The following is a 25,243-nucleotide window of genomic DNA, read 5'->3' as shown; positions in this document are numbered from 1 at the left end:
GAGTGTCCGTACCACAAGCCCCTGGGTTTCGAGGCTGGATCAGTCAGACCAGAACAGATCAGCTGCTCCAACGAGGACCAGTACACTGGCTGGTTCTCCTCTTGGCTCCCCAGTAATGCCAGACTCAACAACCAGGGCTTCGGGTGAGTCCCCCTTGTCCCATCCTCTCCCTCAGGACCAACCTCTGGTAGGTACTCTATCTCCCCTTCCTGTAAAGGAGGACGTTGGCTCAATCAGTAACCTCAGTGTTCCATTGGGAAAATACCTCTTCTGACCTCATTGGGAGGACCTGGTCAAATAAAGGTTTAACCTCAGGGCTCCCTTGGGAAAGAGCTCTTTCGACCTCATTGGTAAAATAACGGTCCCCCTCCAGGTCATTGTTTTTGCCTAGGTTTTAGCTCAGTGGGCTAACACAGTTTCCCTGACGGTTCCCCTCCAGGTGTGCGTGGCTGTCTAAGTTCCAGGACAACAGTCAGTGGCTGCAGATTGACCTGAAGGAGGTGACGGTGGTGTCTGGTATCCTGACCCAGGGGCGCTGTGACGCTGACGAGTGGATCACCAAGTACAGTGTCCAGTACCGCACAGACCAGAACCTCAACTGGATCTACTACAAGGACCAGACCGGGAACAACAGGGTGGGCCCATCATACCTTTACCTTTACATTTAGTCATTGAGAAGATGCTCTTATTCAGAGCTAAACAGTCAACACATACTGTAACAAAACGTTTTCACATTTTACAATCATAAGTTACTTCATATAAATACAAATCAGCTTTCACATCAATACATGGTTCATTATGACATCGCAAGGTTTACAGATTTAATTATGTCCATGGAAGGTTTTGTAGGCCTACTTGTTTTGTTGGAGTCCAGCTTTCTTCTTCTTTTTAGTTCTGTTTTGATTTGTTTAAAAAATAGTGTTGGAGTTCCAAATCTTATTGTTCACATTGCACATTATTGTCCACCATAATTCTTTACTATTGTCATCCATGTGAGTATGGAAGACACTGTGAGAGACCATCTTGGGATTTATACATACACTACCGGTCAAAAGTTTTAGAACACCACCTACTCATTCAAGGGTTTTTTCTTTATTTGTACTATTTTCTACATTGTAGAATAATAGTGAAGACATCAAAACTATGAAATAACACATATGGAATCATATAGTAACCAAAAAAGTGTTAAACAAATCAAAATATATTTTATATTTGAGATTCTTCCTTGATGACAGCTTTGCACACTCTTGGCATTCTCTCACCCAGCTTCACCTGGAATGCTTTTCCAACAGTCTTGAAGGAGTTCCCACATATGCTGAGCACTTGTTGGCTGCTTTTCCTTCTCTCTGCCGTCCGACTCATCCCAAACCATCTCAATTTGGTTGAGGTCGGGGGATTGTGGAGGCCAGGTCATCTGATGCAGCACTCCATCACTCTCCTTCTTGGTACAATAGCCCTTACACAGCCTGGAGGTGTGTTGGGTCATTGTCCTGTTGAAAAACAAATGATAGTCCCACTAAGCCAAAACAGATGGAATGGCGTATCGCTGCAGAATGCTGTCGTAGCCATGCTGGTTAAGTGTGCCTTCAATTCTAAATAAACCACAGACAGTGTCACCAGCAAAGCACCCCCACACCATAACACCTCCTCCTCCATGCTTTACGGTGGGAAATACACATGCAGAGATCATCCATTCACCCACACTGCGTCTCACAAAGACATGGCGGTTGGAACCAAAAATCTCCAATTTGGACTCCAGACCAAATAACAAATTTCCACCGGTCTTATGTCCATTGCTCGTGTTTCTTGGCCCAAGCAAGTCTCTTCTTATTATTGGTGTCCTTTAGTAGTGGTTCGACCATGAAGGCCTGATTCACACAGTCTCCTCTGAACAGTTGATGTTGAGATGTGTCTGTTACTTGAACTCTGTGAAGCATTTATTTGGGCTGCAATTTCTGAGGCTGCTAATTCTAATGATCTTATCCTCTGCAGCAGAGGTAACTCTGGGTCTTCCATTCCTTTGGCGGTCCTCATGAGAGCCAGTTGCATCATAGCGCTTTATGGTTTTTGCGACTGCACTTGAAGAAATATTCAAAGTTCTTGAAATGTTCCTTATTGACTGACCTTAATGTCTTAAAGTAATGATGGACTGTCGTTTCTCTTTGCTTATTTGAGCTGTTCTTGCCATAATATGGACTTGGTCTTTTACCAAATAGGGCTATATTCTGTATACCACCCCTACCTTGTCACAACACAACTGATTGGCTCAAACGCATTAAGAAGGAAATAAATTCCACAAATTAACTTTTAAGAAGGCACACCTGTTAATTGAAATGCATTCCAGGTGACTACCTCATGAAGCTGGTTGAAAGAATGCCAAGAGTGTGCAAAGCTGTCATCAAGGCAAAGGGTGGCTATTTGAAGAATCTCAAATATAAAAATATTTGGATTTGTTTAACACTTTTTTGGTTACTACATGATTCCATGTGATATTTCATAGTTTTGATGTCTTCACTATTATTCTACAATGTAAAAAATAGTAAAAATAAAGAAAAACCGTTGAATGAGTAGGTGTTCTAAATCTTTTGACCGGTAGTGTACATCAAAATCAATCCTTCTTATCAGATCCCATATTTATTTAGTTCTGTAGCAGTTCAATAAAAGTCCTACTAGGTGAGGCAGGATATCTGGTAGGAGGATTCTCCATCTGTGTTTTCTGCGTGGTGATCTGTGTTGTCCCTCCTCCTCACACTGCTCCGTTTCTCTCCTCAGGTGTTTTATGGGAACTCGGACCGCTCCTCCTCGGTTCAGAACCTCCTGCGTCCTCCCATGGTGACTCGCTACATCCGTCTACTCCCTCTGGGCTGGCACACACGTATCGCCATCCGCATGGAGCTGCTGCTCTGCATGAGCAAGTGTACCTGATCCTCCTGTCTGTCTGTCACGCTCAGCAGGGTACAACATTGTGGAACGTTCAGACAGAAATGTAATGAATAGAACTGACATGATTCTACATGACAGACAATCATATCGGTCCTACACCATATATTTCTATGTGAAGGTCCTGTAATGATACATCATCCTGAACAGGCCCAAGGAGAGCCCTGATTGTTCCCCTGCCTGTTCCCTATGCCAAAGTGGAATCTACTGCCCTCCTTTCCCTCCCCAAAACACTTAAGTAATACCTCTGTCCCAGTGATTGGTTTTATGTGTGAAAATGTCCATTCTGTTTTCAGATCAGGTGCAAAGTGTTACAAGTTGTTTTGTTTTGTTTTGTTTTTACACTGAAAAAGGAGCCAGTTGTTTCCACTTGGGCGAGGAAGGTGGGGATAAATACATGCATGTGAACCAACCAACCAACCCAGAGAAGTTGGTGATGATTATGTGATGAGGAAAGCTCAGAGAAAGTGAAGAATTCCAGTCCTGTGGTTAACTGGATTTAGTGTACTGTACTGTACTGTGTGTGGATTCTGATGTAGTTTGTGACAGTGATGTAGAGAGTGCAGTGGAGGTATCGTTTGTTGCTTGTTTTATTGTATTCATTTAAAGTTGACCAAAACCAGTTCCTGAAATAAAGATAAACTCTTGTACTCTTTTGTTTTGGAGTCATTGAATAATATTCATGTGTAATCCTCTTATGATATCCAGTTTAAAAGACATCTAAAGGAATCTCCACTTGCGATGTGTGAAAACCTTTTCATGATCCAAAAAAACAATGAATGCCAGTTAACAGGATATATGCACGTCGTTTTAATTCTTATTTACAGTCAGAGACCAAATAAATAAATAGATAAATAATGCGGTTTGTTTATGTGTGATGTCATGCAAATAAAATCGTGTGGGTCAATTTTAAACAAACAACAACCGGAAGTGATTTATAATTTAGGATCTGGATAATCTCGAACTCAGGATAATCTCGAGTTGATTTTGTTTTTCCGGCATTTAATCCTGTAACAGCGTGAATGATTGTTCACTTCAAACCGCCACGAAACGCCAGTTATAAATTATATAACAATGAGTTTACATAAAATGCAGATGTAGGCTATTTGAGTTAGACATTAGTGGGATAGCCTGGTGGTCCCCAATCGAGCTAAAGAGCACAAACAGATCTGGGACCACCAGGCTAAATTAGAGGTGATCTTAAACCTAAAAGAATGAAATCACCCTGTAAAGATTTCACAATGTTTGCTGCAACTGGCCCATGGAGTCTTTTCGCCACAGAACCCCTGGAAGACATTCAGTTCTATTGGACACTAGCTATGGTTATGACAAGGTCAAGGACGCGACACAGACAACAAGAGAAAAGTGTAACTGAAGTTCGATACTGAAACGGATGTTTCCAAAGTGAAAGAGCATGAATTCAAACTGGACGTTACTATTACAGGTGACAGCCCAAAGCTGTTCAATGAAAATATTACTGTCAACTGTTAGTGTAAAACTAAATGTTAAATGAAAATATTACTGTCAACTGTTAGTGTAAAACAACATTTTACTGTAAACTGTTAGTGTAAAACGAAATGTTACTGTCAACTGTTAGTGTAAAACAAAATGTTACTGTCAACTGTTAGTGTAAAATGAAATGTTCAATTCTCTGTGAAATGTTGGCAGTGAACTGGCTAGAGAACCTTTTCCTGTATGGAAACTATCTTTATCATTGAGTGGGCAGATTAAAGCAGGTACATTTACACCCTGATAGAAACAATAAAAAGACAGGTGAATGAAAACCAGAACCATCAAATGGGTAAATCCTGGAAGACCTTCTCAGAGCATTCATTCACAGAACCTCAACTTTCTACAGCTGTCAGGTAAACAATCATCATCATCACCATCATCATCATCCTACCATCACAACCATCACCACAATCTTCATCATCAACACCACCACTACCACCACACCACTATCATCAGCTTCATCACCACCACCACCATCATCATCATTACCATCACCACCACCACCATCATCATCATTACCATCACCACCACCACCATCATCATCATTACCATCACCATCATCATCATCATCATCATTACCATCATCATCATCATCATCATCATCATCACCACCATCATCATCATTCAAAGCTTACATTGACACAATCTTTCTGGACGTTATTGCTGACACCTGGTTGAAACCTCATTCTGTTGCCAGGCAGCAACCCCTGCCTTGATTATGTAGAAGGACAGTTTCATGAGAAGACGTGGTGTGCATCACAAATAACACCCTATTCCCTATTTAGTACACTACTTTTAACTAGGGTCCATAGGGATCTAGTCAAAAGTAGTGCACTATAAAGGGAATAGGGTGCCATTTGGGATGAAACATGGCTCACTGTTGTGCAAATATATGAAGGAGAACAATCCAATGGATCACCTAATACAAACAGTGAATGTTGATATTATTAACACATTTCCATGGAACATCAAATGTCCTGTTGGTGCAGATTGTTTGGCTGGGAACTGGACTGTAGTGAACGGCTGGGGCTTTCGGGGGGAGAGGCCATCTTTCTGAGGGGCAGCCTGGGGGAAAGTCCGAGTGGTGTGTTCACTACCACCAGCTGGTGGGGCTGTAGGGCAGGAGGTGTGTGTGTGTGTGTTCTTGCGCACGGTGTGCATGTGTGTGTATTTGCTTTGTCCTTGATGTTCACACTATGTACTGTAGATTAATGACTAACCAGGGCTAAAGATATCCATGACGTTCATTGTGCCAATATCAGAAAGTTAGGCCTACGTGTTTTACTCTTTAAAGCCAACAGCACAAACTAGTATGACCCTGCTGGTCATCTATGAACGTTTGAACATCTTGGAGAAAAATATGGCCTTAATGGCCATGTACTGTTATAATCTCCACCCAGCACAACCAGAAGGGGACTGGCCACCCCTCAGAGCCTGGTTCTTCGCTAGGTTTCTTCCTAGGTTTCTGCCTTTCTAGGGAGTTTTTCCTAGCCACCGTGCTTCTACATCTGCATTGCTTGCTGTTTGGGGTTTTAGGCTGGGTTTCTGTATAGCACTTTGTGACATCTGCTGATGTAAAAATGGCTTTAGAAATACATTTGATTGATTGATATCTCTGGTATGGATATCTCTGGTATGGCTATTTCTGGTATGGTGTGTCCATACATGCGTTTGTGTGTGTATCCTTCATCAGGAGACAGCAGGACATCTCAACAGGAGTCTCAACATGTGGCCTGAGTCTCTAATAACTAGATCAGTGGGTGTGACTGTCCCCTTACTGTACGGCAGAATGACCCTTTACAACAAAGAGTACCTTACAGTACATTCCCTATGAAGACAACATTATGACATCCTGTGGACAGGAGTTTACAACTGACATTCTGATTCTAGAATCAGGAGATTGAATACACTTGAAGGGCATGGAACATGAATTTGTCTTAGCCTGGTCCCAGATCTTTTTATGCTATCTGACCAATGACCACAGGAGTTGGGACCAGGCTACACTTGTTTGTCAAGATGATGTGGCAAATTATTACCTTTAAAAACTGCACAACCCTGATCCATATAGGTGAGTTTTTATCTCATTATTTTATCATACATTATAATATGATATAATTTGTCTTAAGATGAATATTTGTCCATCATACATATATCTCCATAACTTAGTGTCAAATCAGATAAAATAAATAAATTAAAGAGACTAAGTAAATAGACAGGACAAACATAGGCTATACTGTCACAACAATAAATATAAATTCTGAAAAACCTCCACAATTAAATATTCTTGATGAAATATTGAATTATTATTACATATAGTTAGAATCTCATAATCTTTTTTACATGTCTTTTTAAAGCTCTTGCAATATTACACAATTAATCATTCTACAATACATTAATCTCCATATAGGCCTACATATCGTTAAATAAAGTAATTTAATTTAAATCAAATAAAAAGGAATTTCATGAATAATATAATATAATATCAATACAAATTCTATCAAATGTTTGAAGCTTCAAAAAAGTTAAGACTTTCCGGCCAGTCAGTCCACCTGTCAGTTCAGTAATATAGTAGTAAACTTAGAGAGATACAGTGGAACCGTTCTATCTCTAAGGTCCTAGGTGCTGTAGTAGCGTCCGGCGGCCAGCAGGCGGCAGTAGCGAGCCCAGAGTCCTATTCATTAGGGCACACAATTGAAAACGTTATAAAACGCTTCGCAACACATCACAAAAATAAACATTTCTTACTGGACAGTAGTCCATTTATCCCTCCCTGTTTCAGTCTGTTTTCTTCCGTTTGGTGCCTAATCAACATGAGCCTTGAGGGAAGAGAGACGTCTCCTCCATAGACATATTTCTTCCTAGAATGGACATCCCCATTCAAGTCAATGGGTGGGTGATAGAATTCTAATTCCATGCTCTCCTCACAGGGCTGTCTCTTTCAGGTCGTTGAGGTTTGGCATCCGTGACCTTGACGGCCTGGTAAAGGTGGGCCCGTTGGCGACCATTTGGTCGGGGTACGGCTGAGCCCCCTCTGCCCTGGCGAGGGCCACTGCGTGCCAGTTGGACTCAATCTGCCCCTGTAACTGCCCCGGGAGGGGGTAACTCTGCTTCCGGTGGCTCTTAGACTGACCAGAGCTGGAGCTGCTGCTGCTAGGGTGTCCCTGGTGGGACCTACTGTCACCCCTCCCGTCGCTGAAGACTCCCCCTTTAGAGGAGGAGGCGGGGGGGTTGGGGTTGGGGAGGTGCTGGAATCGCAGGTCGGAAGGAGGAGGGGGTTGGCTGGAAGAGGAGGAGGGGGAGAGGTGCAGGAGTCTGCGTAGGGACTTCAAGGGTTGGTTCTGAGGGGGAGGCATAGAAAACAATCACCACAAGCTTGTGAACACTAAGCGGGTACACCAAGGTGGAAAGGAACAATTCACTTTAGAATTCAGGAAGTGAATTGAAATTGAAAGAGTAAACATAAATGAACTGTGATTGTGAATCCACCTGTTTCTCCTGAGGCCAGTCACTGACTCTCTCTCTCTGTCTCCCTCTCTCCCTCTCTCTCTCTCTCTCTCTCTCTCTGTCGCGGTCTCGGCTCTGCTCGCGCTCACGATCCCTATCCCGGGAGCGTTCACGGTTCTTCCGCCGGCTGCCGTGGTGCGAGGAGGACGAGGAGGAGGACTTGGACCCCTTCTGGATAAACAAGTGGTCCTGCCCATCACCAGGAACCTACCATTTCACAACAGGAAAGGGGGGTGGACCGGTTAACAATGACACAGTCAAAAACGATAGACTCAGGACATTTCAATAAACCTGTACACCCCAAAACATCCACTAGACCTCCAGAGGGACCAAGGCTATGAAATCTACTCTGACTGCATTTGGGGTCTAGTGGACACTTTCGGAGTGCATTGTGGGTAACACAACGTGCAAATATGATGAGCAGGCATCACAGGCACATCTCTCGACGGCTGTGGGTCCTCCATGCACCCCTCTCCTCCCCTCCTCCTCCCAATTCCCTCTCCTCCTCCTCGACCCTACTGCACCAGACGCTTCACATGCTGTTAATATCATGGAGCAGAGCGGACGGTGACATCACAGTGATGACATCACATGGAATGAACCCAGGAACCAACCAGGACACCAGCTCTCAAACCCAGGAAGTAGTGACTGTGAGACCCAACTGGTAGTGCATTTCTTGCATGACCATGGTCCAGTGACTCCTGTCCATCTCTGGCATCTCTGTCAGAGAAATACTGACACAGCTCTGTTTTGTCTCATTTTAATGACTGTACTATAGCTTATGGTTAAAACTCTATTGGCAACTGAGGGGCTGTCTATCAAAACGTCAGCCCATTGAGCAGAACGTATGCAAACAGAAATACTGTTGGTTAACCAGTCACTACCATGTAGACGGTAGAACAGCTGAGACTGAGATGGCTGGCCTTGTCTTGCATCACTAGGACCAGATGGTCTCCTCTGCTGTAGAGGACATATTTAGAGAGGAGGCTGAGGCCCTGATGGGCTGGGCTGGGGGGCTTAGATACTATCCATGGTGCCAGAGGGAGGACAGAGGGAGGGAGGGGGAGAGAGAGAGAGAGAGAGAGAGAGAGAGAGAGAGAGAGAGAGAGAGAGAGAGAGAGAGAGAGAGAGAGAGAGAGAGAGAGAGAGAGAGAGAGAGAGAGAGAGAGAGAGAGAGAGAGAGAGAGAGAGAGAGAGAGAGAGAGAGAGAGAGAGAGAGAGAGAGAGAGAGAGAGAGAAAGAAGAGAGAGATAGAGATCCGGTGTGGGGACATTTGCGAGGAGAAACAGCCCTGAGGACGTAGCCTACTTAACTGTAGCTCCTGATCCCAGACCAGTTTAGAGTAGGCTGACCTACATTCAATCTGCTTACACCAGTGTGTTGTAGATCTGATTATAGACCAGTACTACAGTTCACAGATCTGGAAGCTGGTGTGGTGGTATGAACTCAAAATGGCCGCCGATGTTCATGTCAACAATAACAGATGAATTAATGAATCCACTGTAGTTGACGCACAGAGTACTGTTACTGCATGTATGTGTGACAGGGTAGGAACTGGGAACCATAGTTTTGGTCAGTGTTTCCCGTGCTTCCTAGCCTGTCACATATGTAAAATAGCATGCGTCATGATAGAGGGTTATAGTTTACTGGTGAGGTAGAGCAGGGTGCAGTAGACTGATGTTGTACCATGGGCGATGGCACTACAGGAAGAACTTTCTGAGAGGAGTTATGCTTTAAACTATTCTTTGAGTTAAACAGAGGGAAAAGGCATTTCTTGATGCTGGGGTTCCTTCCATCGTCGACTCTGTCTGTCTGTAATACAGGATACACAGCGCTCCAATAATGGATAACACATTGGGAAACAGACAGACCTGTGTTGTTGTTTAAATACTCCACACATATACAGACATGGTTGAATGTTTATGAAGACGGAAAAGCATCAGCAATAACAGAAAACCCAGGGAAATACATTTTGGCATCTCTCTCTCTCTCTCTCTCCCTCTCTCCCTCTCTCTCTCTCTCTCTCTCTCTCTCTCTCTCTCTCTCCCTCTCTCTCTCTCTCTCTCTCTCTCTCTCTCTCTCTCTCTCTCTCTCTCTCTCTCTCTCTCTCTCTCTCTCTCTCTCTCTCTCTCTCTCTCTCTCTCTCTCTCTCTCTCTCTCTCTCTCTCTCTCTCTCTCTCTCTCTCTCTCTCTCTCTCTCCCTCTCTCCCTCTCTCCCTCTCTCCCTCTCTCTCTCTCTCTCTCTCTCTCTCTCTCTCTCTCTCTCTCTCTCTCTCTCTCTCTCTCTCTCTCTCTCTCTCTCTCTCTCTCTCTCTCCCTCTCTCTCTCTCTCTCTCTCTTTCCCTTTACTCAGGTGTTCACTCATTATAACTCAAATGATGACAGACAGGTAAACGTAGAGTATGTAAATGTCTAATGTTGTAATTCAATCCAACCCAACATGTAAAGCTGTAAACCTGCACTGTGGAATAATCAGATGAATGTGTGACTGAGAGGGAACCCTACCATATTGGTTGGTTTCTTCTTCTTCTTCTTCATTGATCTGAAGAAACCCTGTTTCTCCTTCTCTTTCGCCGGCTCTGGTTGGTTCATCACCATTGCCTCTGCAGTACTCCTGAAGAGGCCAGGACACCAAGACTGTGTTAGCTCGCTGAGCTAAAGCCTAGACATTACCTCAGGGAGTTTGCTCATCCCACGCTCACCCAGAGTCAATGTCATTCATTCGTTGGTTCTTTCGTTTGTTCATTCATTCGTTGTAGATCAGATCCAATGATTTACAGCTCACCAGTCAAAGGCAGTCTGGCGTTTGGAGTGGTTGTTCATGACACCTGGGTCCCCTGGCCCCGTCGGTCCTCTGCTCTCCCTCTGAGCTCCACCATCATGGAAGGATGAGGAGTTGTCTGGCCTGGGAGAGGGCACTGGAACACAAAGAGAAGAAGAAACTTTCAGAGAAGGAGCTCTCTCTCTCTCTCTCTCTCTCTCTCTCTCTCTCTCTCTCTCTCTCTCTCTCTCTCTCTCTCTCTCTCTCTCTCTCTCTCTCTCTCTCTCTCTCTCTCTCTCTCTCTCAATTCAATTGAAGGGCTTTATTGGCATGGTTAACGTATGTTTCCAAAGCAAGTGAAGTAGATAGTAAACAAAAGTGAAATAAACAATAAATATTAACAGTAAACATTACACTCAGAAGTTTCAAAAGAATAAAGACATTTCAAATGTCATATTATGTATATATACAGTGTTTCTCTCTCTCTCTCTCTTTCTCTCTCTCTGTCTCTCTCTCTCTCTCTCTCTCTCTCTACGTACCTCTGTAGAAGCTTCCTACCCGTCTGGGCATGGAGTCACTGAAGATCATCCGGTTCTCCTTGGAGGAGACTGGATCCTCTGGGTGGGGCTCATGGTACATACCCACTGGTACCTACAGTACACCACAAACACAGCACAGTTGGAAATACTATGTTGAGCCATGCTTATTGATCCAATTATCATGTTTCTGTAGCAAGATCTAACATGAGCTCTTTTCACACAATGTCTTCCCTCGTTACTTTCCCAAAGATGATATCTCACTCCTACATTTTTATCATAGTTTATTTCCCATTAAACCCATTCAGTTCAGTGATGCCACGTTTAGCAGCTCTCAGTGATAGACACAGTGCAGATAAAACACTGATAGAAGCATTCAGCAGCCAGGCGGTAAGCGGTGAAATCAGCCTGTGCTGAACAACAGAAAAAGCTATGGACCTCGTTCTTAGCAGGGCGTTGTGAGTGAAAGGAGGCCGGGTTGTCCCGCGTGGAGTCTTTAATCTGGGGTCGGGGGTGAGAGGTCACCACCTCTTTAGAAGACGGCTCACTCTGTAGACCAGATGGACAGACAGATAGACAGACAGACAGACAGATACAGATAGACAGACAGACACAGACAGACATATATAGCATGTGAGGCAGACAGTATGAAGCAGCAGTGTGTGTGTGTGTGAGAGAGAGATCAGGAGAGAGACAGTACATTAGCAATAATGAGAGTTAGGCCAGGTAGCTACGATTCTGCCTCAAAGAGAGATACACAGACACTCACTCACACACGCACGCACGCACACACACACACACACACACACACACACACACACACACACACACATACACGCACGCACACACACACACAATGACTGCTGTCAGTCAATTATTGCCACTGACCCTGACCATGTCGTCAGTGCAATCCTCTCTGGACGATCCCACAGAGTGTCCTACGGAGTGTCTGGTGAGGGTGCGGTGCTGAAGCTGGGGGGAGAGCATCTGCAGACTGCTAGCCCTGGTGGGCAACCCCTGCCCCACCACTAAGCCCCCCTCACTACCCCCTCCAACCCCACCTCCGTGGGGCCTGTGGCGCTCACTCCTCCTCACGTACATGGAGTGGCGGTGGGGCCTTTGCTGGGAAGAGAAAGGACTGGTGTAGCCCAGGCCGTAGGGGTATGACTCATGGGGGGAGGCCAGGGTGTGAGCTCCATGGTTCCCCCCACCGTCCCCTTCTCCTCCTGGGTCAAGAAGCTCCGGGCCCGGGGCCTTGGCCTCCTCTGGAGCTTTGTGTCTGGAGGAGGAAGTGCGTCGGCAGGATGAGTCCAGGGTGGAGCTCTCCAGGCGGGGGTTGTTGCCGCGGGACGAGGGGCTGTGGCCGGAGGAGTGGCCGGTGTGGCTGGAGGTGTGGCCAGAAGAGTGCCGTTCGCTGTGGCGGGGGGCCTGGGGACTTCCAGGGGGGGCGTGGCCAGAAGAGTGGCGTTCGCTGTGGCGGGGGGCCTGGGGACTTCCAGGGGGGGCGTGGCCAGAAGAGTGGCGTTCGCTGTGGCGGGGGGCCTGGGGACTTCCAGGGGGGGCGTTGAGGTTCAGGTCCAGGCAGCTGAAATAACATATAGAGTTAGCTCAACCATGAGTACAACAACACACATACAGTTGAAGTCGGAAGTTTGCATAGACTTAGGTTGGAGTCATTAAAACTATTTTTTCAACCACTCCAAACATTTCTTGTTAACAAACTATAGTTTAGGCAAGTCGGTTAGGACATCTACTTTGTGCATGACACAAGTAATTTTTCCAACAATTGTTTACAGACAGATTATTTAACTTATAATTCACTGTATCACAATTCCAGTGGGTCAGAAGTTTACATACACTAAGTTGACTGTGCCTTTAAACAGCTTGGAAAATTCCAGAAAATTATGTCATGGCTTTAGAAGCTTCTGATTGACTCAAATTATGTCAATTAGCCTATTGGAGGTGTACCTGTGGATGTATTTCAAGGCCTACCTTCAAACTCAGTGCCTCTTTGCTTGACATCATGGGAAAATCAAAATAAATCAGCCAAGACCTCAGAAAAAAAATTGTAGACCTCCACAAGTCTGGTTCATTCTTGGGAGCAATTTCCAAACGCCTGAAGGTACCGCGTTCATCTGTACAAACAATAGTACACAAGTATAAACACCATGGGACCACGCAGCCGTCATACCGCTCAGGAAGGAGACGCGTTCTGTCTCCTAGAGATGAACGTACTTTGGTGCGAAAAGTGCAAATCAATCCCAGAACAACAGCAAAGGACCTTGTGAAGATGCTGGAGGAAACAGGTACAAAAGTATCTATATCCACAGTAAAACGAGTCCTATATCGACATAACCTGAAAGGCCGCTCAGCAAGTAAGAAGCCACTGCTCCAAAACTGCCTTAAAAAAGCCAGACTACGATTTGCAACTGCACATGGGGACAAAGATCGTACTTTTTGGAGAAATGTCCTCTGGTCTGATGAAACAAAAATAGAACTGTTTGGCCATAATGACCATCGTTATGTTTGGAGGAAAAAGGGGGTAACTTGCAAGCCGAAGAACACCATCCCAACCGTGAAGCATGGGGGTGTCAGCATCATGCTGTGGGGGTGCTTTGCTGCAGGAGGGACTGGTGCACTTCACAAAATAGATGGCATCATGAGGAAGGAAAATTATGTGGATATATCGAAGCAACATCTGAAGACATCAGTCAGGAAGTTAAAGCTTGGTCGCAAATGGGTCTTCCAAAAGGACAATGACCCCAAGCATACTTCCAAAGTTGTGGCAAAATGCCTTAAGGACAACAAAGTCAAGGTATTGGAGTGGCCATCACAAAGCCCTGACCTATCCTATAGAACATTTGTGGGCAGAACTGAGAAAGCGTGTGCGAGCAAGGAGGCCTACAAACCTGACTCAGTTACACCAGCTCTGTCAGGAGGAATGGGCCAAAATTCACCCAACTTATTGTGGGAAGCTTGTGGAAGGCTAACCGAAACGTTTGACCCAAGTGAAACAATTTAAAGGCAATGCTACCAAATACTAATTGAGTGTATGTAAACGTCTGACCCACTGGGAATGTGATGAAAGAAATAAAAGCTTAAATAAATAATTCTCTCTACTATTATTCTGACATTTCACATTCTTAAAATAAAGTGGTGATCCTAACTGACCTAAGACAGGGAATTTTTTTCTAGGATTAAATGTCAGGAATTGTGAAAAACTGAGTTTAAATGTATTTGGCGAAGGTGTATGTAAACTTCCGACTTCAACTGTATTTACTAGCCGTCGGACCTACATAAACCTCAAATTCTCAACGAGAATACAATGTTCACCTGGCCTCAGGAGACATTTCCAAATACACACCATCACCAAGACTACACAAGATCAATAAGTTAGCATGCCCTTGAATGTTGGAGACTAAGCTACATTCATTAACCATTCCCTGACAGCTCTCTCTCTCTCTCTCTCTCTCTCTCTCTCTCTCTCTCTCTCTCTCTCTCTCTCTCTCTCTCTCTCTCTCTCTCTCTCTCTCTCTGTTAACCATTCCCTGACAGCTCTCTCGCTCTCTCTAGGTTAACCATTCCCTGACAGCTCTTACGCTCTCTCTAGGTTAACCATTCCCTGACAGCTCTCTCTCTCTAGGTTAACCCTTCCCTGACAGCTCTCTCTCTATATATATAAATATATGTTAACCCATCCCTGACAGCTCTCTCTCTATATATATATAGGTTAACCCTTCCCTTACAGCTCTCTCTCTCTCTAGGTTAACCATTTCCTGACAGCTCTCTCTTTCTAGGTTAACCATTTCCTGACAGCTCTCTCTCTATAGATTAACCATTCCCTGACAGCTCTCTCTCTCTAGGTTAACCCTTCCCTGACAGCTCTCTCTCTATATATATATATAGGTTAACCCTTCCCTGACAGCTCTCTCTCTATATATATATAGGTTAACCCTTCCCTTACAGCTCTCTCTCTATATATATAGGTTAACCCTTCCCTTACAGCTCTCTCTCTCTCTAGGTTAACCCTTCCCTGACAGCTCTCTCTCTATATATATATAGGTTAACCATTCCCTGACAGTTCTCTCTCTATGTTACCTGGCAGGGAAGAAGCGGGCAGAGATTCCAGCGGTTGCCGTAGGGTCGTCAGAGTGCATGCCCCTCACCCCATCACCAGGATTACCACCCACAGACTTGGCGTTGTTGCTCAGGGCGCTGTGGCTCTTGGACAGGCTCAGGTAGGAGCTGGAACTCTTGGAGGAGCTGTGGGTGGAGTCTATGTTGTGTCCACCGTGGCGGCCATGTTGTTTCTCCATGGTATTGGTCTTGCCCTCCAGAAAGGAAGAGTGTCGTCCCTGCCCTACTGGAAATGTTCAAATGTAAAAAATGGGTTGCAATGCATTTATTGTATTAGTATTGTGTTGCAGTGTAATTTCAATACATTTTCATCAAGGGTGTGCTTTACTTTTGTATTGCCAGTTCTTTTTATATATAAGTAAGTAGTCTTGCCTGAGCCAGAACGGCCCATAGGGCAGGAGCCTCTCTCCTGTTTCTGTATAGTGAACCAGAACGGCCCATAGGGCAGGTGCCTCTCTCCTGTTTCTGTAGTGAACCAGAACGGCCCATAGGGCAGGAGCCTCTCTCCTGTTTCTGTAGACTGAACCAAAAACGGCCCATAGGGCAGGAGCCTCTCTCCTGTTTCTGTAGAGTGAACCAGAACGGCCCATAGGGCAGGAGCCTCTCTCCTGTTTCTGTAGAGTGAACCAGAACGGCCCATAGGGCAGGTGCCTCTCTCCTGTTTCTGTAGAGTGAACCAGAACGGCCCATAGGGCAGGAGCCTCTCTCCTGTTTCTGTATAGTGAACCAGAACGGCCCATAGGGCAGGTGCCTCTCTCCTGTTTCTGTAGAGTGGACCAGAACGGCCCATAGGGCAGGAGCCTCTCTCCTGTTTCTGTAGACTGAACCAGAACGGCCCATAGGGCAGGAGCCTCTCTCCTGTTTCTGTAGAGTGAACCAGAACGGCCCATAGGGCAGGAGCGTATATATCCTATTTCTGTAGCGTGAACCAGAACGGCCCATAGGGCAGGTGCCTCTCTCCTGTTTCTGTAGAGTGAACCAGAACGGCCCATAGGGCAGGAGCCTCTCTCCTGTTTCTGTATAGTATGGCAGCTGTTCAAGTATACCCCCTGGACAGGATTCTAGTCTATAGCAGTTTTCATTTTAAGTATTAAGGAACTGGTATGTATTCATCTTATGTGAATGTTTCAGTAGGATGACCCCTGACCTTGCTGTTGCTGCTGCTGAGAACGGGAGGTGGACTTCACATACATAGCTCCAGGGCCCTGCTGGTCAGGAGCCTTGGCCCCTGGGGGCCCAACACCAACCAGGTTGAAGTCAAACTGTGTCGTGCCCTTTAAAATAAAGAGAAGATAAAATAAGACAAGATAATTAATGACTTTATTGTCCCCATGGTGTCTGCAGCCTTGTGCATTAATATGAACATACAGTCGTGGTCAAAAGTTTTGAGAATGACACAAATACTAATTTTCACAAAGTCTGCTGCCTCGGTTTTGATTATGGCAATTTGCATATACTCCAGAATGTCATGAAGAGTGATCAGATAAATTGCAATTAATTGCAAAGTCCCTCTTTGCCATGAAAATGAACTTAATCCCCCAAAAACATTTCCACTGCATTTCAGCCCTGCCACAAAAGGACCAGCTGCCATCATGTCAGTGATTCTCTCGTTAACACAGGTGAGAGTGTTGACGAGGACAAGGCTGTAGATCACTCTGTCATGCTGATTGAGTTAGAATAACAGACTGGAAGCTTGAAATCATTGTGGTGCTTGAAATCATTGTTCTTCCTCTGTTAACCATGGTTACCTGCAAGGAAACACGTGCCGTCATCATTGCTTTGCACAAAAAGGTCTTCACAGGCAAGGATATTGCTGCTAGTAAGATTGCACCTAAATCAAACATTTATCGGATCATCAAGAACTTCAAGGAGAGAGGTTCAATTGTTGTGAAGAAGGCATCAGGGCGCCTAAGAAAGTCCAGCAAGCGCCAGGACCGTCTCCTAAAGTTGATTCAGCTGCGGGATCGGGGCACCACCAGTGCAGAGCTTGCTCAGGAATGGCAGCAGGCAGGTGTGAGTGCATCTGCACACACAGTGAGGCGAAGACTTTTGGAGGATGGCCTGGTGTCAAGAAGGGCAGCAAAGAAGCCACTTCTCTCCAGGAAAAACATCAGGGACAGACTGATATTCTTCAAAAGGTACAGGGATTGGACTGCTGAGGACTGGGATAAAGTCATTTTCTCTGATGAATCCCCTTTCCGATTGCTTGGGGCATCCGGAAAACACCTTGTCCGGAGAAGACAAGGTGAGCGCTACCATCAGTCCTGTGTCATGCCAACAGTAAAGCATCCTGAGACCAGGTTGCTTCTCAGCCAAGGAGTGGGCTCACTCACAATTTTGCCTAAGAACACAGCCATGAATAAAGAATGGTACCAACACATCCTCCAAGAGCAACTTCTCCCAACCATCCAAGAACAGTTTGGTGACGACCAATGCCTTTTCCAGCATGATGGAGCACCTTGCCATAAGGCAAAAGTGATAACTAAGTGGCTCGGGGAACAGAACATCGACATTTTGGGTCCATGGCCAGAAAACTCCCCAGACCTTAATCCCATTGAGAACTTGTGGTCGATCCTCAAGAGGCGGGTGGACAAACAAAACCACACAAATTCTGACAAACTCCAAGCATTGATTATGCAAGAATGGGCTGCCATCAGTCAGGATGTGGCCCAGAAGTTAATTGACAGCATGCCAGGCCGGATTGCAGTGGTCTTGAAAAAGAAGGGTCAACACTGCAAATATTGACTCTTTGCATAAACTTAATGTAATTGTTAATAAAAGCCTTTGACACTTGTAATTATACTTCAGTATACCATAGTAACATCTGACAAAAATATCTCATAACACTGAAGCAGCGAACTTTGTGAAGACCAATACTTGTGTCATTCTCAAAACTTTTGACCACGACTGCACATGTCAAGAATAAACACAGGTCAGGACATAGACAGTTAGAGAAAAACTAAATGAATACAATTGATGTAAACAAGTTTGTTTGAATAAGTCAATGAAAGTCGGGGTCCTGATGCTGTTTACCTTGGTGTCCTTGGGGCTGAGCAGGTGTGGCATGTTGTTGTTGACCAAGTCCTTACTATAGGAGACGGAGCGGTTGAGGGTCTGGGTCATGTAGGCCTTGGGGTGGAGGGTGGGGCTCAGGCTGGACGACACAGGCTTGTTGCCGTTCAGGAAGCTGTCGTTGCCTAGGAGAAGGTCGCCATGGCGAGGCAGGCTGGAACATTCCTTACTGTTAGAGTGACGGTGACCTGAGCTCTTACTGCCGTGGCTTCTGGGATGGGGGGAGAAGGAGCGGGGGGAGAAGGGGGGGAGAGAAGGAGGGGGGAGAGGGGGAGAGAAGGAGAGGGGGGAGAAGGGGGGGGAGAGAAGGAGAGGGGGGGAGAAGGGGGGGAGAAGGAGAGAGAGGGGTATAAGATCGAGAGATATTGAGATTGAGAGATAAGGTACATGTACAGTGGTTTGTGAAAGTATTCACCCCCCTTGGAATGTTTCCTATTTTGTTGCCTTACAGCCTGGAATTAAAATGGATTTTTTGGAGGTTTGTATCATTTGATTTACACAACATGCCTACCACTTTGAAGATGCAAAATATTTTTTCTTCTGAAACAAACAAGAAATAAGACAAAAAACTGAAAACTTGAGCGTGCATAACTATTCACCCCCCCCAAAGTAACTACTTTGTAGAGCCACCTTTTGCAGCAATTATAGCTGCAAGTCTCTTGGGGTCTCTATAAGCTTGGCACATCTAGCCACTGGGATTGTTACCCATTCTTCAAGGCAAAACTGCTCCAGCTCCTTCAAGTTGGATGGGTTACGCTGGTGTACAGCAATCTTTAAGTCATACCACAGATTCTCAATTGGATTGAGGTCTGGGCTTTGACTAGGCCATTCCAAGACATTTAAATGTTTCCCCTTAAACCACTCGAGTGTTGCTTTAGCAGTATGCTTAGGGTCATTGTCCTGCTGGAAAGTGAACCTCCGTCCCAGTCTCAAATGTCTGAAAGACTGAAACAGGTTTCCCTCAAGAATTTCCCTGTATTTAGCACCATCCATCATTCCTTCAATTCTGACCAGTTTCCCAGTCCCTGCCGATGAATAACATCCCCTCAGCATGATGCTGCCACCACCATGCTTCACTGTGGGGATGGGATTCTCGGGGTGATGAAAGGTGTTGGGTTTGCACCAGACATAGCGTTTTCCTTGATGGCCAAAAAGCTCAATTTTTGTCTCATCTGACCAGAGTACCTTCTTCCATATGTTTGGGGAGTCTCCCACATGCCTTTTGGCGAACACCAAACGTGTTTGCTTATTTTATTCTTTAAGCAATGGCCTATTTCTGCCCACTCTTCCGTAAAGCCCAGCTCTGTGGAGTGTACGGCTTAAAGTGGTCCTATGGACAGATACTCCAATCTCCGAGGTGGAGCTTTGCAGCTCCTTCAGGGTTATCTTTGGTCTCTTTGTTGCCTCTCTGATTAATGCCCTCCTTGCCTGGTCCGTGAGTTTTGGTGGCCCTCTCTTGGCAGGTTTGTTGTGGTGCCATATTCTTTCAATTTTTTAATAATGGATTTAATGGTGCTCCGTGGGATGTTCAAAGTTTCGGATATTTTTTTATAACCCAACCCTGATCTGTACTTCTCCACAACTTTGTCCCTGACCTGTTTGGAGAGCTCCTTGGTCTTCATGGTGCCGCTTGCTTGGTGGTGTTGCAGACTCTGGGGCCTTTCAGAACAGGTGTATATATACTGAGATCATGTGACACTTAGACTGCACACAGGTGGACTTTATTTAACTAATTATGTGACTTCTGAAGGTAATTGGTTGCACCAGATCTTATTTAGGGGCTTCATAGCAAAGGGGGTGAATACATATGCACACACCACTTTTCCGTTATTAATTTTTTAGAATTTTTTGAAACAAGTAATTTTTTTATTTCACTTCACCAATTTGGACTATTTTGTGTATGTCCATTACATGAAATCCAAATAAAAATCCATTTAAATTACAGGTTGTAATGCAACAAAATAGGAAAAACGCCAAGGGGGATGAATACCTTTGCAAAGCACTGTATAGGTAATCCATAAATCTAAGTAGCTTGTTTTATCTGTGCTAGAACAACAAGCCAGATGTGACCCCATGCAGTATCCAGAACTTAACCAGACCCCTTGTAGTGTCCAGTGCAGTGCTGACCTGGTGGGCAGTGTGTTCTGAACAACAACAACATCAACACCAACAACACCCTACAGTGCTGACCTGGTGGGCACGGTGTTCTGAACAACAACAACATCAACACCAACAACACCCTACAGTGCTGACCTGGTGGGCACGGTGTTCTGAACAACAACAACATCAACACCAACAACACCCTACAGTGCTGACCTGGTGGGCACGGTGTTCTCCATGTGGCTGTGGGGCTTCCTCTTGGAGGAGCGTGGGGGGTTAGGGGAGGGTGGTGCTGGGGCGGGCTGCTCCAGGAGGCGGAGGGGCTGGAAGGCTGGGTGGTTCAGACTGTGTTCTGTCAGGTAGCGGTCAGAAGGGACCAGCAACAACAGGTTCTAGTGAGGGAGGAGACAGACCACAGAAGTTTATTTATTATCATTAAACTATCATTCAAGTTTGTAACGACAGACGCTGGGAGACGAGAAGCAGGCACAGGGTGTGGATTTAATAAATAAACATGAAACAAAACAAGAACAGCATCTGGACATGAGAACCATAACAACATCAATGCTGACTGGGGAATGACAGATATAGGGGAGGAAATCAATGACGTGATGGAGTCCCATGGTGGCAGGTGTGCGTAATGGTGACAACGAGCGCCAGAGTAGACATGACAAAGTTTATTGTTTTGTATATACAATACTGTTTTTTCATTACATATATATATTTTTTTATATTTGAGTAATTTAGCAGACACTCTTATCCAGAGCCACTTACAGTAGTGAGTTCATACATTTTTATACTTTTTTTGTACTGGTCCCCTGTGGGAATCGAACCCACAACCCTGGCGTTGCAAGCACCATGCATTACCAACTGAGCTACAGCATTCTTAAAGCAGAGCTCTACATTTGTCGGTTACATTTGTTAATTCATTATCACGTGCTGTATTGAAATGCCAGAGACTCAGCCCATGATAAGAATAACAAGATTGTTGTGGCTTTTCACGATGTCGATCCAGAGACAGAGAGATGGGTGGGAGGGTTTGTCACACGATTCATCTCCTGAGGAAAGTGTGATGTACTGCAGGCCTAGCCAACAGCAGAGTACTGACTAACCCACAGCTTTAGTCATAGACATACATTAGCTAGCAGGACTAGTTTAGTTTGAGCCTGGAGGACCCAGAATATCTTCCATTAGCAGGACTAGTTTAGTTTGAGCCTGGAGGGCCCAGAATATCTTCCATTAGCAGGGCTAGTCTAGTTTGAGCCTGGAGGACCCAGAAATCTTCCATTAGCAGGACTAGTCTAGTTTGAGCCTGGAGGACCCAGAATACCTCCCATTAGCAGGACTAGTCTAGTTTGAGCCTGGAGGACCCAGAATACCTCCCATTAGCAGGACTAGTCTAGTTTGAGCCTGGAGGACCCAGAATGTGCTAATACTGGCAATACCAATAATGTGGCGGAACATTCAGTGCCCCATCAAGTGTGTTTCTGTGTGTCTGTGTGTCTTTATGTGTGTGTGTCTGTGTGTGTTACCTTCATCAGATCCAGCATGAGGCCACTCAGGATGGCCAGGTACCTCCGCTCCAGGGTTGTAGGGTGATTCACTGATGGAAACTGCTGACACAAACACACACACACACACACACACACAGTTGTGAGGTTTCAGAGTGTAGTGTCTATGTTGAGATTCCAGGCCTCCACTTTCAGATCTGTCTGATTGGAGTTGACAGGAGCATTAGCTGACTGTTGTGTCTGAGGCCAGACATGCTATCAACGGGCCTAACATCAGCTCTCACTATAGCAGCTACATGATTACCACCACTCCCATGGATCTCTGTGTGTGTGCATCAGGAGGCTGGTGGACATGCATGCGTCTGTCTGTCTGTCTGCCTCTCTCTCTCTCTCTCTCTCTCTCTCTCTCTCTCTCTCTCTCTCTCTCTCTCTCTCTCTCTCTCTCTCTCTCTCTCTCTCTCCCTCTCTCCCTCTCTCTCTCTCTCTCTCCCTCCCTCTCTCTCTCTCTCTCTCCCTCTCTCTCTCCCTCTCTCTCTCTCTCCCTCTCTCTCTCAATTCAATTCTCTCTCTCTCTCAATTCAATTCTCTCTCTCTCTCTCTCTCCTACAGTAAGACTGAACACCAGCATAACATGATGAGTCAATTCACTCAGTCACGGACCGCACTGGGAAGTTAGCCATCAGGATTCACACAGAGAGATAGGTGGGAAAGAGAGAGAGGAGAGATGGAGAGAGAGAGAGGGAAGGAGATGGAGAGAGACGAGCTAGATAGAGAGGAGAGAGAATGGAGAGGGAGGGAGAGGTGGGGTAGGTAGAGCTAGAGAGGAAGAAATGGGAGAAGAGAGGAAAGCGGAGGTAGAGTGTGAGGTGAGGAAAGAACAGCTGAACAGATCGACCCCAGAGTTGACCTTACCCGTAGTCCATGGAAGCGAGGGTTGTTGTAGAACAGCTTCATCTGTTCAGCAGGTAGAGGACCCAGAACCTTCTGGATGGTAAAGAGTTGATCTATCTCACTCTCCCCTGGGAACAGAGGCTGACCATCGCTCAGCTCCCCCAGGATACAGCCCACTGACCACATGTCTACCGCCTTACCATAGGGGGCCCTGGGGTGGAAGGGGGAGAGGGAGGTAGAGGGAGAGAGATAGATACAGAGAGAGAGAGAGAGAGAGAGAGAGAGAGAGAGAGAGAGAGAGAGAGAGAGAGAGAGAGAGAGAGAGAGAGAGAGAGAGAGAGAGAGAGAGAGAGAGAGAGAGAGAGAGAGAGAGAGAGAGAGAGAGAGAGAGAGAGAGAGAGAGAGAGAGAGAGAGAGAGAGAGAGAGAGAGGTGATGCATTTCCAAAACTGAACCAGAAGATGTGTAAATACAGAATAATAAGGACAGATGATGATGTTTGATTCAGCAGAAGGTGATGAACACAATGACAGAAATGAGAGAGAGAGAGAGAGAGAACGAGAGAGGCTGGCTGAGAGGAGAAGAGAGGAAGCTGCCTGGCTGAAAGACACATTTTCAGCAGAGAGCCGCTGAGAGTGAGGAAGAGTGAGGAAGAGTGAGGAAGAGAGAGGAAGAGAGACAATATTTGCGTGGGCGGAATTCAAATACCAAGTGTCAATAAATGTAGCAGTTCATTTAGTTGCTGGGGGAGAGGAAGGAGCCCCACCACGTGATGTTCCATTATCTAGCAGATGAAACGGACACAGCAACCTTACTGTCTCTGTACTATACATATTAAACCAGGGTTTATCAAGACCAGACACATATAGACATAGACACATTGAAATATTCAGAGAACGATATATGTATGGCCTGACAGCTATGCAGACAAACAGACACTTATCAATGTACACACACACACACACACACACACACACACCAATACAAACACACACACAAACCAATGCACACACCAATACAAACACACACACATACACCAATACACACACACACAGCGCCTCATACACACCCACAAACACGTCCAGTAGGTTTAATGGGACTCACCCCAGCAGTAGTTCAGGAGAGCGGTACCACCTAGTGGCCACATACTCAGTGTAGTTGGCATCAGTTCCCTCTGACAGGTTGCGGGCAAAGCCTACAGGAAACCAGGCCAGAGAGAGACAGAGGAAGTCATGGACAGATACTGACTCAAAGCCTACAGGAAACCAGGCCAGAGAGAGACAGATGAAGTCATGGACAGATACTGACTCAAAGCCTACAGGAAACCAGGCCAGAGAGAGACAGAGGAAGTCATGGACAGATACTGACTCAAAGCCTACAGGAAACCAGGCCAGAGAGAGACAGAGGAAGTCATGGACAGATACTGACTCAAAGCCTACAGGAAACCAGGCCAGAGAGAGACAGAGGAAGTCATGGACAGATACTGACTCAAAGCCTACAGGAAACCAGGCCAGAGAGAGACAGAGGAAGTCATGGACAGATACTGACTCAAAGCCTACAGGAAACCAGGCCAGAGTGAGACAGAGGAAGTCATGGACAGATACTGACTCAAAGCCTACAGGAAACCAGGCCAGAGAGAGACAGAGGAAGTCATGGACAGACACTGACTATTGCTGACCAGGGAGACTGAGATCGTCATTGAGATCGTCATACATCAAATGTACTGAGTTAATAACTATGCTAGAAATGAGAAATTCTACTTACCAAAATCACAGAGTTTGAGAACATCCTCAGAGCTGATGAGGAGGTTTTCAGGCTTGATGTCTGAGCAGAAACAGAGGAGACCAGTTTTCACACACGGCAGCAGTCTGGTACTTGGCAAAACCAAAAGTCAGACCAAACCATCTCTGCTGGGAGGCCCTGCCTCTGACTAAACACATTATCTTAGCATAACGAAAGGAAAGGGTGACTTCCTTTCAGTAAAGGTAAGAGCTCCTCACCTCTGTGTACGATCTCATTCTTATGGCACCAGTGGATGGCTTTGATCAGCTGGTAGATGTAGTTCCTCACTTTGTCAGGTGGTGCGCCGTTAGGCAGTTCCTCCAGCAACTCCAGCATGTTCTGGAACACAGAATCCACAGTACTACTGTCAATCACAGCTACAACTACATTACCCATAATGCTCTGTATAACATATGCCACAAATCCAACCCCTTTGCCAAACGAAATGACAAGTTAGATACTATGGCAATATTGACTAGACTTTTACTGACTAGACTA

At 45.6% G+C, this 25,243-nt stretch overlaps 2 protein-coding genes across 7 annotated transcripts in view; one reads left to right on the top strand and one right to left on the bottom strand.

Moving 5' to 3' along the window:
• rs1a (retinoschisin 1a) overlaps window positions 1-3,590 on the top strand; it is a 10,094-nt gene extending 6,504 nt beyond the window's left edge. The window contains exons 4-6 of the mRNA XM_041846853.1: window positions 2-143; window positions 440-635; window positions 2,773-3,590. Coding sequence (XP_041702787.1) covers window positions 2-143; window positions 440-635; window positions 2,773-2,925 — 491 coding nt within the window. The 3' untranslated portion in view covers window positions 2,926-3,590. The remainder of the gene's footprint in view (window position 1; window positions 144-439; window positions 636-2,772) is intronic.
• A 2,921-nt stretch (window positions 3,591-6,511) lies between these two features.
• cdkl5 (cyclin-dependent kinase-like 5) overlaps window positions 6,512-25,243 on the bottom strand; it is a 49,780-nt gene continuing 31,048 nt past the window's right edge. Inside the window, exons 4-20 of one of the 6 annotated variants that reach the window (XM_045207384.1) lie at window positions 24,964-25,084; window positions 24,728-24,787; window positions 24,068-24,158; window positions 22,986-23,175; window positions 22,095-22,178; window positions 20,779-20,954; window positions 18,424-18,673; window positions 16,538-16,664; window positions 15,352-15,616; window positions 12,142-12,838; window positions 11,692-11,802; window positions 11,257-11,368; window positions 10,742-10,874; window positions 10,462-10,570; window positions 9,604-9,768; window positions 7,939-8,163; window positions 6,512-7,790 (exon numbers count right to left, since the gene is read on the bottom strand). In XM_045207384.1, the coding sequence (XP_045063319.1) occupies window positions 7,374-7,790; window positions 7,939-8,163; window positions 9,604-9,768; window positions 10,462-10,570; window positions 10,742-10,874; window positions 11,257-11,368; window positions 11,692-11,802; window positions 12,142-12,838; window positions 15,352-15,616; window positions 16,538-16,664; window positions 18,424-18,673; window positions 20,779-20,954; window positions 22,095-22,178; window positions 22,986-23,175; window positions 24,068-24,158; window positions 24,728-24,787; window positions 24,964-25,084 (3,333 nt within the window). In that variant the 3' untranslated portion in view covers window positions 6,512-7,373. The remainder of the gene's footprint in view (window positions 7,791-7,938; window positions 8,164-9,603; window positions 9,769-10,461; window positions 10,571-10,741; window positions 10,875-11,256; window positions 11,369-11,691; window positions 11,803-12,141; window positions 12,839-15,351; window positions 15,617-16,537; window positions 16,665-18,423; window positions 18,674-20,778; window positions 20,955-22,094; window positions 22,179-22,985; window positions 23,176-24,067; window positions 24,159-24,727; window positions 24,788-24,963; window positions 25,085-25,243) is intronic. The other 5 variants (XM_045207386.1, XM_045207387.1, XM_045207385.1 and 2 more) reach the window with 5 other exon arrangements.

This window comes from Coregonus clupeaformis, chromosome 24, assembly GCF_020615455.1.
Source record: "Coregonus clupeaformis isolate EN_2021a chromosome 24, ASM2061545v1, whole genome shotgun sequence".
In the NCBI taxonomy this organism is placed as follows: domain Eukaryota; kingdom Metazoa; phylum Chordata; class Actinopteri; order Salmoniformes; family Salmonidae; genus Coregonus; species Coregonus clupeaformis.
This window is presented reverse-complemented; position numbering and strand designations above follow the sequence as displayed.